This window comes from Gopherus evgoodei, chromosome 4 (genome assembly GCF_007399415.2).
Source record: "Gopherus evgoodei ecotype Sinaloan lineage chromosome 4, rGopEvg1_v1.p, whole genome shotgun sequence".
Taxonomy (NCBI): Eukaryota; Metazoa; Chordata; order Testudines; family Testudinidae; genus Gopherus; species Gopherus evgoodei.
The window spans coordinates 34997502-35015334 of NC_044325.1; the positions used below are offsets into that span (position 1 = coordinate 34997502).

Sequence of the window (17833 nt, forward strand, 5' to 3'; positions counted from 1 at the left end):
AAAACTGAGGGTATGTCTACATCTAAAATTTTGCAGCGCTGGTTGTTACAGCTGTATTAGTACAGCTGTATAGGGCCAGCGCTGCAGAGTGGCCACACTTACAGCAACCAGCGCTGCAAGTGGTGTTAGATGTGGCCATACTGCAGCGCTGTTGGGCGGCTTCAAGGGGGGTTCGGGGAACGCGAGAGCAAACCGGGGAAGGAGACAAACTTTGCCGCGGTTTGCTCTCGCGTTCCCCGAACCACCCTGCAAACCGCAGGGAAGGAGACCTGCTTGCACGGGGGTTCGGGGAACGCGAGAGCAAACCGGGGAAGGAGACTAGCTTCGCCGCGGTTTGCTCTCGCGTTCCCCGAACCCCCCTGCAAACCGCAGGGAAGGAGACCTGCTTGCACGGGGGTTCGGGGAACGCGAGAGCAAACCGGGGAAGGAGACTAGCTTCGCCGCGGTTTGCTCTCGCGTTCCCCGAACCACCCTGCAAACCGCAGGGAAGGAGACCTGCTTGCACGGAGGTTCGGGGAACGCGAGAGCAAACCGGGGAAGGAGACCAGCTTCGCCGCGGTTTGCTCTCGCGTTCCCTGAACAAGCAGGTCTCCTTCCCTGCGGTTTGCAGGGTGGTTCGGGGAACGCGAGAGCAAACCGGGGAAGAAGACCAGCTTCGCCGCAGTTTGCTCTCGCGTTCCCCGAACAAGCAGGTCTCCTTCCCTGCGGTTTGCAGGGTGGTTCGGGGAATGCGAGAGCAAATCGGGGAAGGAGACCAGCTTCGCCGCGGTTTGCTCTCGCGTTCCCCGAACCACCCTGCAAACCGCAGGGAAGGAGACCTGCTTGCTCGGGGTTCGGGGAACGCGAGAGCAAACCGGGGAAGGAGACCAGCTTGATTACCAGAGGCTTCCTCAGGTATGCTGGGATACCTGTTTATTCCACGGACGTCAAGAAAAGCGCTGGTAAGTGTCTACACTTGATTACCAGCGCTGGATCACCAGCGCTGGATCCTCTACACCCGAGACAAAACGGGAGTACGGCCAGCGCTGCAAACAGGGAGTTGCAGCGCTGGTGATGCCCTGCAGATATGTACACCTCCTAAGTTGCAGCGCTGTAACCCCCTCACCAGCGCTGCAACTTTGTGATGTAGACAAGCCCAGAGTGTGACTTCTTTGGAGGGTTGGATCTTATAACATTCCCCCCAACCCACAATCTGTCTGTCTGTGAATGCATCCTCTTCAGGTTTTTGTAAGGATCTACAACTGACTCCCTTGGGAGTGGAGAGAGTGGGAGGATAGAGATCTCCTCTCTTGACAGCTCGGTCCTCTGAAAATAGTGGAGTCTAAATAGCAATCTGTTAAGGAGTTCTGTTTGGAAACAAATCCCTAAAACCTGGATTGGGGCATGCTATGCATCTGTCTTTGGGCCTGTGACTTCTGCAACACCAGATAAACCTAAGCAGTCGATGTGTTTTTGAAGCTCTAATCCAGTGGTTTTCAACCTTTTTTCATTTGCAGAACTCATTTTGAATGGAGGTGTGGACCCTTTGGCAATCTTAGGCCTTGTCTACACCACAAAGTTGCAGCGCTGGTGAGGGAGTTATAGCGCTGCAACTTAGGAGGTGTACACATCTGCAGGGCATCACCAGCGCTGCAACTCCCTGTTTGCAGCGCTGGCCGTACACCCGTTGAAACTCGGGTGTAGAGGATCCAGCGCTGGTGATCCAGCGCTGGTCATCAGGTGTAAACACTCACCAGCGTTTTTCTTGACCTCCGTGGAATAAACAGGTATCCCAGCATACCAGAGGAAGCCTCTCTGGTAATCAAGCAGGTCTCCTTCCCTGCGGTTTGCTCTCGCGTTCCCCTAACCCCCGTGCAAGCAGATCTCCTTCCCCGCGGTTTGCAGGGGGGTTCGGGGAACGCGACAGCACACCGCGGGGAAGGAGATCTGCTTGCACGGGGGTTCAAAAAACACCGGAGCAAACCGCTGGGAAGGAGACCTGCTTGCACGGGGGTTCGGGGAACACCGGAGCAAACCACTGGGAAGGAGACCTGCTTGCACGGGGGTTCGGGGAACGTGAGAACAAACCGCGGGGAAGGAGACCTGCTTGGGGGGGGGGGTGTTCGGGGAACACTGGAGCAAACCGCGGGGAAGGAGACCTGCTTCCCCGCGGTTTGCTCTCGCGTTCCCCTAACCCCTCTTGAAGCCGCCCAACAGCGCTGCAGTGTGGCCACATCTAACACCACTTGCAGTGCTGGTTGCTGTAAGTGTGACCACTCTGCAGCGCTGGCCCTATACAGCTGTACTAATACAGCTGTAACAACCAGCGCTGCAAAATTGTAGATGTAGACATACCCTTAGACATAGTCTGCAGACTCCCAGTTGAAAACCACTGTTCTATGGTAATGACAACTTTTCGCAGGCCCCTTAGACATAGTCTTCGGACCCCCAAGAGTTCATGTACCATAGGTTGAAAACCACTCTAATCCATTCATTTGGCTGTAGCTGTGATCCTCCCAAGATTCAGGATCATGTAACAACTGCCCTTAAATAGCACTCTGCCTGTTCAAAAGCTATTTGGGTACTAGATCCTCTCAAACCTTCCTGTGAGGTAGATATGGTATTAGCTCCATTTTACAGAGTGGAAACTGAAGTAGAAAGGTATACGCACTTGCCTCAAGCCACACAGCATGTCAGTGGGAGGTAACGTTTAAGGTAGTTTGAAGACTTAAGTTGGTATACCTTTTTTACATTGAGGTGTCAGAAGAAGGTGAATGTTAGCATAAGGAGGAGTGGGAAGCAGGTTGCTTTGAAGTATACATTTTTACGTTCTTAGCATCTATAGCTGCTTTAGGTGCAATCATCTCTTTTCTGGCTTCTCTGCTAGCCTCTGGGACATTTGGAGGTGGTACATAAGTTGCATGTTGGTAAATCATTGGGAGTTTGTTACAATAGATATTTATATACTATACTATCATCATCATTTGGTAGGAGGGTTGTGGGGTTTTGTTTTGTTTTGATACTTCCCACTGACTCAGTGGGTAGTTTGACTTTGATTAATATAGGATGTGGCCAAAGGAGCATTGAAATTACATCAACTTAAACTAAACTTCAGAATTCTTATCCTATCCTCCTTTCTGTGCTAGATACAAGGTAGGTCACTTGCTGCCAGTTACTCTGGCAATGGTGGGGATGGGGTGGCAAATACCTGTACTAGCTAAATCTCTCTTCTTTCCCTTATTTTTTTTTCTCTCTCTCTCCTCCCAGCTACCCAGAGATGTGAACCTTCAACCTTCTTATCCAGTAAAATGCCTCTACTAGTTGATGTCCAGGAGAGGTGCTTTAGCTGGTAATGTAGCAGGTTCAATGTATTCTGAGCCATTTCCTAGCTATGGATGGCACTATCATTCAGGACAAAGCAGGACATTGCTGTGGTCTATCCCAGCCTCAAGTTCTCCAAAATTACCCTTAATTCAGACTGGTCTTTGTGCAATAGAGAAGTTCAATCCTAATGCCATAATTTTAAGGTCTGACAATGTGGGACCTATCGGGCTTGAACCAAATGATGAACTTGCTGAGTACCAGGGAAATCTTTCCCCACCTCCACTCCCTAGTGGAATAAAGCTCCTAGATCAAATTCTGCTCCTACTCACACTGCATAAGCTTTGTAGTTGCTCAGGTATCTTCCATGTTTATTGCCAAGGTAGGTGTAAATCTGGAGCACATCGATTGAAGTTACTGGAGTTACTCATAATTTAACACTATTCAGATTCTGGTTTCTAGCCCTGTTGGATCATGAGATGTCTACCTTTACATCTGTTACCGGTCAAAGACCGAATAATGCCTGTCCTGGCTTTCACCACCATGTAACTCTGAGGGGAAATACCACTTTTTGGGGGGAGGGGGTCATAGAATATCAGGGTTGGAAGAGATCTCAGGAGGTCGTCTAATCCAACCCCCTGCTCAAAGCAGGACCAATCCCCAACTAAATCATCCCAGCCAGGGCTTTGTCAAGCCTGACTTAAAAACCTCTAAGGAAGGAGATTATACTACCTCTCTAGGTAACCTTTCCAGTGCTTCAGGAAAGAGGGAAAGAAAAGTATAATTTATTTATTTTTTAAATTTTTAATAGCAGAATATTTTATGTTTAAAGGCAACTATTTAAGCTATTTATCTCAGTGTACCTATGTTTCAGATGGCTGTGCATTTATTGTTGAGATATCAACCTTGTGTGTGTGTACACTTTCTATTTTAGTAACATGCTACATGATTTTTCTTGCATCACAAAATGATTTCATTCCTGTGCATCTCAATGCTTAACTTAATATACTCCACATTAACTGTGGAGTAGCTACTGCTGTCTCCATAATATATCTGAAATAATACAAATAATGTTACCGAGACAAAGCTACTTTTTAAAGAACATTATTAAGGTTGCAAAGTCAAGCACTCAAAAGTTAGGAAATGCCACAATTATGGATACTTCTGCAACTCTAATTTTCCCCTCTTTTGCCTCCCTTATTTTGTCTCCCTTATACATTATTATGCAGTCTCATTACATGATTACGTATTATTGTTTCCATAGGACCCCTGTCTCATTCAGTGCACAGGCTGGACGGTGCTCACTGAATGACCTGCTATTTTGTTTTCTCCTTTTCGTTCAACATGTAGCCCTGTGCCTTATTTATTGCACTCAGTTCAATCTTTGCTCTGTAGACAGAATTATTAATTTCCTCAGATTTTCTGTGGTTCCGATTTACTAGAGTATTTGTCCTTCACAAACATTAATAAATTGTATCTTCACAGATACCTGTGAGGTGTGAAGGGGTGGTATTATCCACATTTTACACAGCAACAACTGAGGCAAAGAGAATGAGGTAGAAAGTATTCACATTATTTGGTTGCCCAATTTGAGACATCTAGGACTTGATGTTTTCAGAGTACTTAGCATTATGTGGGACTTGTATTTTCAAAGTACAGCCCCCATTGACTTCAGCTGTAAGTGCTCGGTACTTCTGCAAATCAGACCCCAGGGTCACAAGATGGATTCAGAACATTAGGAATGCACAATTAATGACCACTCTTGGAAAGTGTGGTTTAAGTGACTTGACAGGCATCACATGAGAATTCTGTGGCAGAGGTATGTATTAGAATCCAATTTTTCAGGGCAGTTTTAATCATGAGACCATCCTTTCTCTTCCTGCAATTCCCTGGCTTATTCACTAATTCGCAACAGATGAGGCAGATCAGACAACAGCCTCATTCACTACTATACAACCTTAATTCATCCCCAGAGGAAGTTCATCCTGTGGACTGAATAATGCAGAGGTCCTGTAGGGAAAAAAGTATGTGATCACTTAGTAAGACTGTGTCATAACACACATGCACAAGGGGGCTGAATTAAGGTTGCACAGGCAACGTTAATCTGGCGTTTTCCAATTTCTGTATGCTTGACTGAGCCTTTGTGTATAATTTCCTAGATTTTTTTTTAAAATTTAAAAAATAAAACATACTGAAAAAACCCCTGAAATTCCTTGATGTGGCATCAGATTGACACCCACATGGGTCATCAACAGAGTTAGAACCTTTAGATACACTGCCCAGACATCTGCCACTTGAGTTTATGGAATAATTGATGGCAATAGGTTGTCCTTGTACTGTTGACCAGCACTAGAGGGGGTGGAGGGTGGGGATGATGCAAGGTTTTCCAGTGGATTCGCATATATTTGTTGACAGCAGAGGAATGGTGAGACTTGGGAATTATAAATTCCATTCCAGGTTCTGAAGGGATGTGTGGTCTAGTGGGCACAGACTCTTACTTGTTCTCCACAAGCATAACCGCTGCTGCTTCATTCCTTCCATACTGGCCTTGTCTCAGCTTCTTTGCTCCTGGCTCCTCGTCCGATCTGTCTCCCCATTTCCCCTTGGTTCCCAGTCCTAGTCTTTCTCCACAGACTCTTCATCCAGTTTCAGTCTCCCATGCCTCTCCCTGGCTCCTTGCTCAAGTCTTCCCCTATCTTTGGCTTCTTGTCTCAGTCGCTTTGCCCAGCCGGTTTCAGTTCTTCCCCTTCACTCCAACATCTTGTCAGCTCTGTTTCCCATTGCCCCCCACACTGATTCCTAACTCCAGTTACCTTGTCCAACTAGTCGCAGTTTCTCATCTCTTCCCTCCCGCCCAACCTCTGCCATTCTCATTAGACTCTTGGTCCTAATTCATTCCTTTCCATCCTGCTGGTCTGGCTTTTGTCTAACTCTGCTCTCAAATCCTAAAGCTTCCTCCTTCAGGGTGCCAGCAGGCAAGTCACTGAGAGTACAGGAGAAGAGAGTCTTCTCTGGATTCAGTTCCATTGGCTGGCTCCACCCTACCCTGACCCCGAGCAACTATTACAGGGAAAGTTAGGCTTCACCCCGTAACCCTAGGATGGAAGAAGCATGCAGTCACTCTGTGGAGATGGCACGTACAATTTGGTTAGCACATGGAGCTATCAGAAGCTTGAGCATGCTTAGAGAGGTTCTGCTAAAATCTAAGTAGTCTCTACTGAGTACGTGTGAACTAAGGTGTGGTTGTTTGTTTTATTTTATTTTAAGGTCTATAATTTGGCCAAAATGGGGTACTGCAAAAGGCATATTCCTGATGCAAAGGCTACCCCTACCAAATTTCAAGTCCTGCTCCAAAGCATAGGAGTGCTAGAGCTGTTCATAGAAAAGGTTGCCAGAATATTTTAAAATGGGAAAAACATTTTTCCCTTGCCTCATTATTAAAAATGGCTCTCAATTTTGATTGAAGGTTTTTTGTTTTTTTGTTTGTTTTTAAATCTGCCTCGCCATTAACCAGAATGTATAATTTCAGCCCCAAAGCAACTGAATACAGTGTCTTATAATGGGAAGTGTCAGGCAGCCTTAATAATAGGTGGCACTATCAGCCCTACTTATAATATATAATAAAAATATGAGAAGCAGCAGTTTTGTAATCCAAAGGGCAAAGATGCTCACTCCTTTTTATTGTGGGATTTATTGCTCACTATGAATACAAAGAGTAGGGCCTTCAAAAACTAAGTCAGTTTTTCATACTTTCTACATTTCCTAAAAAAGAAATTCATGTTAAATGTGGCCTCTTAGGGCAAATTTTAAATAGGGGTGAGGAATCGTCCCCCTGCTCCCCTCCTTTGAATCTTGTGAGAGAAGATTCATAATGCCTTATTTAAAAAAAAATCTTTACATATATTTGTTACATACATCTCACACATGAATGCTATGTTTTTTGACAGAATGGAGGCATGAAGTATGTCATTGAAAATTTTATAGCCTTTTTAATATTTATCACTTCAGAGTGTAAATCAGTTTTGGTCACGAGCAAATTATAACTTACTAGAAATATATTAAAAGGGAGAGAACCAGTCTAAAGATTATATTCTCCTCCTTAGGGTGATCAGATGTCCCGGTTTTATAGGGACAGTCCCGATTTCGGGGTCTTTTTCTTATATAGGCTCCTATTACCCCCTACCCCCAGTCCTGATTTTTCATACTTGCTGTCTGATCACCCTACTCCTCCTGGACATGGTAGAGGAGACATCCAATAATATTGAGTCCTTTTGCACCTAACCTTTAAATTCTTTTGTAAAACAATAACCTGTGAAAAACAGGAATGGATAAGATTACTGTTTCTAGCCTTGAGAGGACGCATTGTTAGGGAGTTTGAAACATTCCACTGCTAAGATTATCAGGGAGTTGTTATCCACTCCTTAGTCATTTGTTTCCTAGGAGACAAATGTAATTCAAGCATTTCTCCTCCTACCCCCCTTCTCTTTTTTGATTGGAGACGCTATTGACTTCTGACACTGGAGGAGTTGGTGGAGCAGCACACCAAATGTCATAAGATGGAAATTAATCACTAAATGATGGTCATAATTCCACTGACTTGCTTTCTGATGGAAAACTAGTCCTTCAGCTAAACAGCCAGTTAAGAAACTCTTCACTCTCTGATTGTCAAGAAGGATATTCTTGCTTCATTTTTTTTTAATACATACCCTATTTCTGCTGTGACTGTGCTATTACTAAAAAAAAGGGCATACATTTAAAATGAGATACAGATGCTAAAAGTTTATTTGCTAAATTGCAAACTCAGATTTGGTGACGATTTCAAGAAAAACTCTTCAGTCAGTGTTTCCTTTTCATATAGGATCAACCTAACTTGTCTCTTACAGATCTTGCCTCCTTCACCTCCCCCATTGGTGCAATTCCATGTCCTTAATTGTAATTATTCCTCATCTACACAGATGTAAATGAGAGCATTAATGGGCCCAATATATATAATGTACAAAACTTCTTTCTTATTCGTTATTTTATGAGAGACCTAATCATATAGGATTCTCAACTTCCATTAACTTCGGAAGTTATGAATGCACAGTAAGTAATAGGAGGTATTTGGCAGCCTGTACTTTTTAAAAAAAAATCTCTGTGCTGTTAGATTTAAAATCAGAATAGATATAAACAGTATTTTAAAGGTATGATTACTAATTTTTCCTCCCAAATGGACAAATGTCATGAATATGAGATATTATTTTCCTTAGATTTGCTCCCTTAAAACACTTCCTTCTCCTCGGTGTTTATGCTGTTCAGATAAAACCACACATGTTTCTCATAGCATAAATCCTCTTGCCCCCTTCCCATTCGCTGACATCTTGAGGTGTCCAGAACTGTCTCCAGCTTTTGGGGCATGACCAGTGTTGTGCAGATGGGGACAATTGGCTTCCTGTTCTTCGGGGCAGACAGCATATGCAGGCCATTTTTTCTCTCTTTCACGTGTGTCAGTGACTACGTTCTGAAGTGATTGGCTGTATAAGTACCTAGGTATCTTTTGCTATCAACCTTACCTTAGGTCTCTCTCTTGATATTTACTGATTCTAAAGTATCTCCCTCCTATTGAATATTTGTGTTTTTCAGGTTGTATTTTTGTTGTACATTTCCAGGATTAATCTCATTTTACTGCTTGTCCCTGTTCTTAATGTGTTTAGGTCCCATTGTATTTCTGTCTCGTCTTCTTTTTAAAAGGCCAAGCTCTCTCAACTGCCGCTTACTGCTTCTTATCAGGGAATACACACCACCTTATAGGGCCATATCCTAAGTTTGCAACACCTTCCAGTTCTGTATAATTAGTTGGTTTACTGTTTGCTGTTAGATGCTCTGTATCTGATGAAAACACAGGTATCCGAGTTCTAATTTAACCACCTTGTAGAAGAGTCTTACTCTGCTAGAAGCTACATGCTAAAGGTCACAACAGGGTAATAAGCATTAACATTTTTTATTGAGATATTAAGTGTAATTACTCTTGTGATAAGAAACTCATATTTGCAATCCTTGGTGCATCTCTGCACAAACAAATTTTCAAGTAAACCCGGCTCTGTTTTGAATTGATGTTTGACATCTGGTATCATGTTTGAAGACTGAATGCAAAATGTCAGTTATCAGTTCTGATGCTACTAAAAAGCACAGCTAGTTTCACTGAACCCTGAATCTCAAGCTCACTGGGGTAGTCTAGTGTATCACAGCATTTTTTGAATATTTCATATGCAGTAATTTTCAGTACATAAGTGAAGTGTAGTCTCTTTTTGGTAGACCAAAAGCTGTGTATGTGTATATAACCAAAAATAAATAATGGCATAGAGAATATAAATAGTGTAGGTAATTGTATAATAGGGACATAAATGTACTAAAGTAATGTTAAAAGGATCTCTTGAAGCTTGATGGCCCTTAAATATAACTTTCAAGAAGTTGTTCCATGTTCTGGATACTAAGGATTACAGCAAGTTTTTCCCTCTAAAAATGCTCTCTGCTTTGTAAATTCTTCTTAAAAGGACTATATTAACATTTTTCTAATTCTGCCTAGTGGGTAGAAGACAGGACTGGGACTGAGGAAAAACTGGGTTCTGTTCCTGGCTCTGCCACTGGTCTGGTAGGTGACCTTGGACAAGTCACTATCCCACTCTGTGCTATCCCTATCTGTAAAATGGGAATAATGGTACTGACCTTTGTAAAGCGCTAGAAGATGTGTAACTGAAAAATGTAACATAAGGGCTGGGTATTATAATACAGCTACACTGACTTAAAATGCTTCGAAATGATTTTGGTATATAGAATTGCTAACTGACTGAAATCAAAGGGCTTGTAAGTAGACAGATGGAAATTAGTCGGGCTTTTAGTTTTGGACTCTCAAGCAGCCATTGTGTTAAACTCTGAACATGGAAACATCAGGCCATTCCATTGCCACTGCTGGAATATTGTTGATACATGGGTACAATATGTACAATCTAAGACAGAAGTCTGCAAACTGTGGGGCGTGCCCTCTTACAGAGACATGGAGGAAAATTCTGGGAGATGCAGCTGAGGCCCCAGCCAGCCTCCATATGGGGTGGGGATGGAGTGCCACCCAGCTCTGCTCCTGGCCCTGGCCTCGGCCTCGGCTCTGGCTGCCAGCCCTGCGCCCGGGGCCCCGCTCCTGGCTCCACGGCTGGGGCCCTGTCCCCTGGCCTCAGCTCCACTCCTTGCCCTGGCCCCACTCCCAGCTGCGGCCCCAGCTGCTGCCGCCTTACCACTGTCTGCGTTCCCCCTCCCGGAGCGATGGCCCCACGCCTAACTCCAGCTTGAGGAGGAGTAAAGAGGGGGGCGTGAGGTAAAAAGTTAGGGGACCACTGAGCTAAGATCATTCTGGAAAGCCCATCAAGCATAGGGTCACAAGGATTCTTCCTAACTTGTGGTAAAAGTGAGAAATACTCCTTCTGTAGGATCAACAGAGTGGTAGGCACTTTCCAGACATAATCCAGGGAGCCTTACTTCACTTAAGACAACATATAGGCAAACAAAATAGGATGTAAAATGCAACAAGACTGAGGCAGTATGCTTGAACACCCATACATATGTCTACAGCTATGTCTATTTTACAAGCTTAAGGGCTGGATCCCACAATGAGCTCCAGGAAGGCAGAAGACTGCTCTCAGATGGGAGTCCATTGAAGTGAGTGGGGCTTTGTGAAGGCTCAAGGATCTACTCAAACAGATCCAGATGCAGGAACAGGGTCAGGGGATTGTGAGTTTGGAGGAAGGTTTGTAAGAATCTTGTATATTGTGTAAAGAATCTTGAAGTATCTTTGTAGGGTAAGACAACATTTTGAAAGTTGACGATGTTCCACAAACATGACAGGGTTTCCAAAAGCAAAAGTGTGGTTCCCCCCTCCCTTTTCTAGCTTTAGTTATGTACTAATTTCAGAGTGATGCTTTTTTTTTTTAACTCCACTGTGTACACATCATAACATATAGTTTCATATACTGATGATCTTACTTTACTAAAGTAAAGGCTTGGAAGGATGAGATTTTTTGTCACTAAATGTTAGTAAACATCAATTTAACTGTATACACACAAACGGACAAGAAAATATTTCCATCTGTGATCATCAAAATTTACAGATAGGCAAAGCAAGAAGCAGTTTTCTTTAGAACATTAGAGTTTGATTCAAGGATATTTACTTCGTATATTTTGACATGATGTTGACAACTTATGTTTTACTCATTATGGAGCTTTAACTTTTTGAATTTCAGCATCTATTGTACTTATAATTATTGTCTAGCCCCCCTCCATGATGAAAATACAAATAAAAGCTTAAAACCAGTAATTTTGCAGAATTGTGAAAAAATAAATTGATTAAAATAGAAAAAAATGGTTAAACATTGATATTTGTTGAAAATATTAAAAAGACAAAAACAAAAAATTGAATTCAGCCATACCTAGATATAGTACTGAGAAAGAGTAAGTGTCAAGAAATTGTAGTGTATCTTGACTTTTTCCAGAAGGGTGGAGGGAAACAGCTAACGTTTATCCAAAAATCTTACCAAAATGACGTCAGTATGGTAGGCTACTTGAAAGTCTGCAACCTCTGTAGCAGTCAGTAACTAGAACAGCTGTTTGTTTATGAGTTTCTCTTACAGACCTACCTATCTTGTTTTGGACACTTTTAGTGAAAAAAAATAGCATCCAGTTCTGTGTCTGAACTGACATTTTTCTACGTCCATTTAGGACTCGCTTTACATCTTTTTAAAGAGTTCAAACCGAACGATTCAGAATATCTGCACTCTGACCTTTGATTGTACTGATACAGGGATAGCTTTGATCTACAGAATAAATATTGAATTTTGGTGTAGGCTTTCCCATCACAGACTGACTGCTAGAGTTTTCAGTGCGTCCAGAAAGGTTAATTGAAGTTGCTGCTGATTTAGCCAATCAAAATTCCTCAATAGCCTTAAATGACTTTAAACTCTGATTATATTGGATTTTTTTGGTTTTGTTTTCTCAGAAAAATAGTGTCTGGATTAATTTTCTTTTGTAGTAGAATTGCATGGATGTCATGTGGTTGAAGGATTAAGTCCTTTTTATTTTTAAAACACTTGCTAGGGTCTTTTAAACTCTTCCTTTTTATCCCTGTTTTTTGTGTTTGTTTTTTGTTTTTACAAGCAAAACAAAAAATAACATTTTATTCACTTTTAAAGGGGACTCTATTTGTTTTCAAAGTTGACATGGAAAAATAAGAAATTGTAGTTCTTCTAGTTTGGAGTAGGAGGGAAATTTCCAGATATTATTGAATCGTTTCACCAGCATTAATGTAAACAGTGACAGTAGTTTGTGTTTTTTCCTTTAAAACCTTATTTTAAATACAATTGAAATATTTCATATTGGAGTAATAATCTTTGGCAAACAAATGCTGTTCGTTTCTGTCAAAAAGCAAAAAGAAATCCCCGGTTTTTTTCTGTGAAAGTATTGCTTATACATGCGGCTATGAAGTAGATCATGTTTATCTTTTTTTTTTACTCTTTCTCTTTGCAGAGTATTGGAAAGGGGTCCTTGTGGTGTATAGACCCAGAATATAGACAAAATCTCATTCAGGCTTTGAAAAAGACACCCTATCATCCATATTCACATGTGTTCAATACACCTCCCACATCTCCTCAGGCATATCAAAGGTAAGAAAACTAGAACACCTTTTATAACGATTATTATTGCTGTTGAGCTGTACTTCTTGAATAAGACATTAAACATAGCTAATCACAATAGTTATGACAATATGGTAGTGAACAAAATATTGAAGTATAATGGTCAAATCCTTTACTTAATCTACAGTATTCCTTACCCCCTTGATCTCTTGGATGATGGCAACATGTTGATCCTAATAAATCCATAGACTAGGAGGAGGAGTGTTTCCATGGCTAATTTATAACATTTCTCAGCAAAAGCAAAATGAACACATGCAAAAGGAAATGGAAAGCTTTAAAATATCAGTTTGTCCTGTTTCAGTAGATAAAAATATCTGACTCTAGCAAGCAGTGTGCTAGTGAATTATTTTTCTCTTGAGCTTGACTGAGTAGTCTTTTAAGACTGTGTTGCCAATGCAACTGTCAAGTCTCCATGTAAACTCTACATCTGGTGATTTAAACCTCTTTTTGTTGTGGTTACTATATGCTCTGTAGGTGAGTGTGTGTGCTTGTATTTATCTCAAAGCTGTTCAGTGGAGAACAATAGGGGCTTTCATTCTCACATAGTAATAAAATAGGTGTGTTTATCTGACCATTGCTTAGAAGTGAAATGTTAGCTGCTAGGAGAGAGCATTTAAGATTGTGACCCACAAAGGAGAGAAGTAAATATCTGGTTCTCAATAGATCTACTTCCTTTTAACTGCTAATATAGAATCTACATTTTAAAATGTTCTAGCAAATCTTGGTTTGATCAGAAATACCTTTTTGTCACTAGGATCTCGTGAAATGCTTGTATTAAACCCCATAAAATCAACAGGATTTTTTGTCTGACTTTAGAAGAATGCCTGCTACTAGCACTCTGGATTAATGAGTGATTTTGGTGGTTTTTATCTTTTCAGCATACTCTTTTAAAAATATGAGTCTAATATTTGTCCTGCAAGAAGGTGGCGATGCACGAAGTGATTTGTTTCAAGTAATGTTAATGAAATTCTTGTGCATCTCTGCTGAGCAGTGCATTCCATCACATGGCCAGACAATCAATCTTCACTCAGAGATTGGGAGGAACAGCTGGGCTTTCACAGGAGACTGCTGTATGTCTGCCCTTGCTAGGCGATTAGCGTGATGGTAACCATAGTAACTAGAATGTCTCCATAGCAACGCATAGCTGAGACAGGTGCACTTGCATCACAAGGCTGTTTGCTGCCTGGCAAAAGGACAGGCCATTAGTACGCTGTTGCCTTGGTAACATAACCCTACATAGCAACTACAGTTGGCTTAAAACTTTTGTTTTTAAAAAAATGATATTGTACCTGTTTTTGGCTGTTTTCATATAAATCAGCAGAATCATTATATGAGCTGACCGCTTGAGGTCATGTAGCTTTAGGAGATCAAATACAATGTGGGATTTTCTAAAGCAATGGAGTAAAAATGGTAAAACTGAAGTGAAGGGACCCAGTGCTTGTTAGAGTACCTTAAGGTTAACATTGGAGCTGTAAGTATCTGTTCTGCATTCCCACACCACCTTCACAGTGAAAGAGGTTTTTCACTTTTCCTGTGTCCCCTTGACCTTTTATCAAAAGCATTCACCACCCTGTATACTGACAGATAAGTAATTTAGATGGTTACATTAGAATGGCAGTTAAATAAATATTCAAATAAGCTTTCTTTATAGACCTGAGAAGCCTAATGACTTCATTAATATATTTGTAAATAGTAGAAACAGAGGGTAATCTATGCAGACGTGTTAGACATTTAAATAAGATTCTATGGAAAAGTAAAATTTTAACACACAGAATTCTTCATCCAGTGCAGTTGTAGGGGCTTGTTGATTCATGTTAATCCCATTGGCAGAGAATGCTGTTTGGGATAGTTTGACAGGTTTTTCAGAAAGTGCTAATTATCAATTTGCAGAGCACTACTCCCAGAAAGGTTTTATTCTCCCCAGTGCAGACTTTCTCAGAAATAAGACATTTGCAGTTTCAAGTTATTGTTTTTCTTGAACTTCAGTATGACCTCCTCCTCAATATAATTGAAATCATAATATGTATATCTAACTCTTATTAAAGTCAGTCTTCCCTTCAAATCTATGAAACAGATCCTCAGGTGTATTGACAGTTTTATGCTGCTCCACTGGTATATGTTGGCTGCTGGAGCTGACTAAGAACTTGTCTAGATTAGGAAAATTTGCACTGGTGTGACTACGCTACTGTAGCTACACCAGTGCAATTTCCCCTCCTTTAGACAAGTCCTAACTTGTTCATAAAAGAATCTCCACAGTTATAAAGGTAATCTTGCACTAGTGTACAGCAAATCCAAGGTTTGTGTAGCACGCACCTTGCTTGCTGCCAGGGTAGCAGGTACAGGGATGTGATTATTAGAAAGGGAATGTGGCTAGGATCCCCCTACACTGTACAAACCTATTAATGCTCTTCTGTCACTTGGGTCTGAGACAAGCCATTCTGACCTGTAACAAACAGCTTGCTGCTAAATAAACATACAGATCAGCATCAGGATCAGGGCAAGAAAGTTGTACTCCCCACCTTGACTTGGTGCTTTTTTTTTTTTCTTTTTTTCTTTGTGACAATACACAAGAATTTGGCTTTATAGCTGCCGTGTGTGTGTGTGTGTGTGTGTGTGTGTGTGTGTGTGTGTGTGTGTGTGTGTAACACTTTTAGAATTTACTTTGAGAGCATGATTTCTTCTGTTGATGTTAGTTTATATCTGGATCATTTCCAAGCTGATATGCTAAATGGGTGTGGGAGGGGAGGGGAGAAGGAAGAAGGATTATAATATTACCGTATGTTCAGATCCAGTAACTCAAAGGAAGACTTTCTTTCCTTTTGAACACAATGAAATTTAAGCTTTTACAGTTCATGTGCTGTTGACCCTTTTACTACAGCATTAGGTTCTCCTGGTTTCATCTTAAGATTGCATTATAAACAAGTAATGTACTTCAATACGGTGTAAAAGCCTTTCAAAGAAAAAAGAGTTTCACCTCCCGTTTCCCTCACTGAAATATCCAAACCTTCTCATTGTTCTTTTTAGCAGTGAAGTACTTCAGTAGTTAAACTACCTCACGGCTTAAGAAGAACTTAATCTTTTTGCGGTCTCTTACCACATTTATTACCACTCTTGCTATTGTGAATTTGTTATGGCCTTATGATTTAAGAACAATACAAGGCTGAATTTTGGGACATCATTGAATGCTGAATTAGTTTAACCATATACTGGTAATCACATAATTCTAGTCAAAATAGGAGATTGTTAATTACATTAGCTGTGTATGTATATGAAGTCTGAATATTCAGTGTACAGCTAAAACATTTAGATGCGCAAGGGGGAGAAAATCTTGCATAAATCTTTACACTTGTGAGAAATCTTTTTAAAAAGTATCAATCCTCACCTGCAACATCACTTGACTAAAGTGGCACCTTGGAAAATTATCAAAGGCCACATGTAGCCAAGCTCCATGGCAGCCCATAAACTTTGGGCAACTGCAGCCCTGTATAAAGAGAAATTTATGCTGCCTGAAATTAATAAAATACATCTGGAATGATTTACTTAACCTATATTAAAGTGCCTTGTGGGGAGTGGATTAATAGAAGGAATTACAAGTTTAGTTGGCAAGATCCCTCAGAGGCAAATTGACCCAGTGCTTGTCTCTTGGATGTTGCAAAGGAACAAATATATGACAGACCATTTGGTATCTCCATAAGAGGCTTGGAGACAAATAGAGCAGGGAGATTCATTGTCTATACTTGGGGTGGAGAGAATGCATCGTAACACCTCTTCAACCAGAAGCTTATCCACCACCACATAAATCTGTGAAATATTCTTCTAAAGAGAACTAGGCATTTTAAGAGCTGGCTTTGTTTTGCAATAGAATGTCCTGTGTTAAAGTCGTGGTACATAATACTACCTAGTACAGGAGCTATAAAGTGAACCCACGCAGTTAGATGATTGGCTCAGTGTTAAAATAATATCATTCAGGATGAGAAAAATGACCTAAGCCATGAAGTTTGAAGCCAAATTTCTATAAAGTTTTGGGCTTTTCGGATCCAGTGTTACGGTGTGCACCCATCAATATATGCAGATGACATTAATACAGGTAACAGCTATAGTGTCTGTCCATTGCAGGGATACCAGAGTCCACAGCAGGGGTTGGCAACCTTTCAGAAGTGCTGTGCCGAGTCTTCATTTATTTACTTTAATTTAAGGTTTTGCATGCCGGTAATACATTTTAATGTTTTCTAGAAGGTCTCTCTCTATAAGTCTATATATTATATAACTAAACTATTGTTGTATTGTAAAATAAACAAAGTTTTCAAAATGTTTACAAAGCATCATTTAAAATTAAATTAAAATGTTGATCTTACACCGCCAGCCCACTCAGCCTGCTGCTGGTCTGGGGTTCTGTTCACCTAGGTCAGCAGTGGGCTGAGCGGGTCCTGCAGCCAGGACCCTGGCTGGCAAGGGTCCGGCAGCCAGAACCCCAGACCGGCAGCAGGCTGTGCGGGGCCAGAGGCCAGGACCCCAGACCGGCAATGGGCTGAGCGGCTCAGCCCACTGCTGCTTAGGGGTTCCATCCGCCAGCTCCTGCCAGCCGGAATCCCGGCTGCCAGACTCGCTCAGTCCACTGCCGGTCTGGGGTCCCAGCCCTGCCCACATACAGCGGGTACCTACCTTCTCCCTGGTTCTGGTCCAGTATCTTCCTCTCTCTGCACTGAGCTGAGGGTGGGAGTGCACTGAGCACAGGGCTGGGGGTGAAGGGTCTGGCCAGGAGCTAGAATGGAGGGGGTGGCCTCAGGGTTGGAGCAGGAGGTTTGGGTGTGGGGCCC

At 41.8% G+C, this 17833-nt stretch overlaps 1 protein-coding gene and 1 long non-coding RNA gene across 8 annotated transcripts in view; one reads left to right on the plus strand and one right to left on the minus strand.

Moving 5' to 3' along the window:
* Positions 1-13443, minus strand: part of LOC115649867 — a 33751-nt gene extending 20308 nt beyond the window's left edge. The window contains exon 1 of the long non-coding RNA XR_003999953.1: positions 13154-13443. This is a non-coding gene — a long non-coding RNA (uncharacterized LOC115649867). The remainder of the gene's footprint in view (positions 1-13153) is intronic.
* The window catches only part of FOXN3 (forkhead box N3), a 333675-nt gene that overhangs the window by 179956 nt on the left and 135886 nt on the right, over positions 1-17833 (plus strand). For all 7 annotated transcript variants that reach the window (XM_030558952.1, XM_030558953.1, XM_030558950.1 and 4 more), the window contains exon 3: positions 12850-12986. In XM_030558952.1, coding sequence (XP_030414812.1) covers positions 12850-12986 — 137 coding nt within the window. The remainder of the gene's footprint in view (positions 1-12849; positions 12987-17833) is intronic.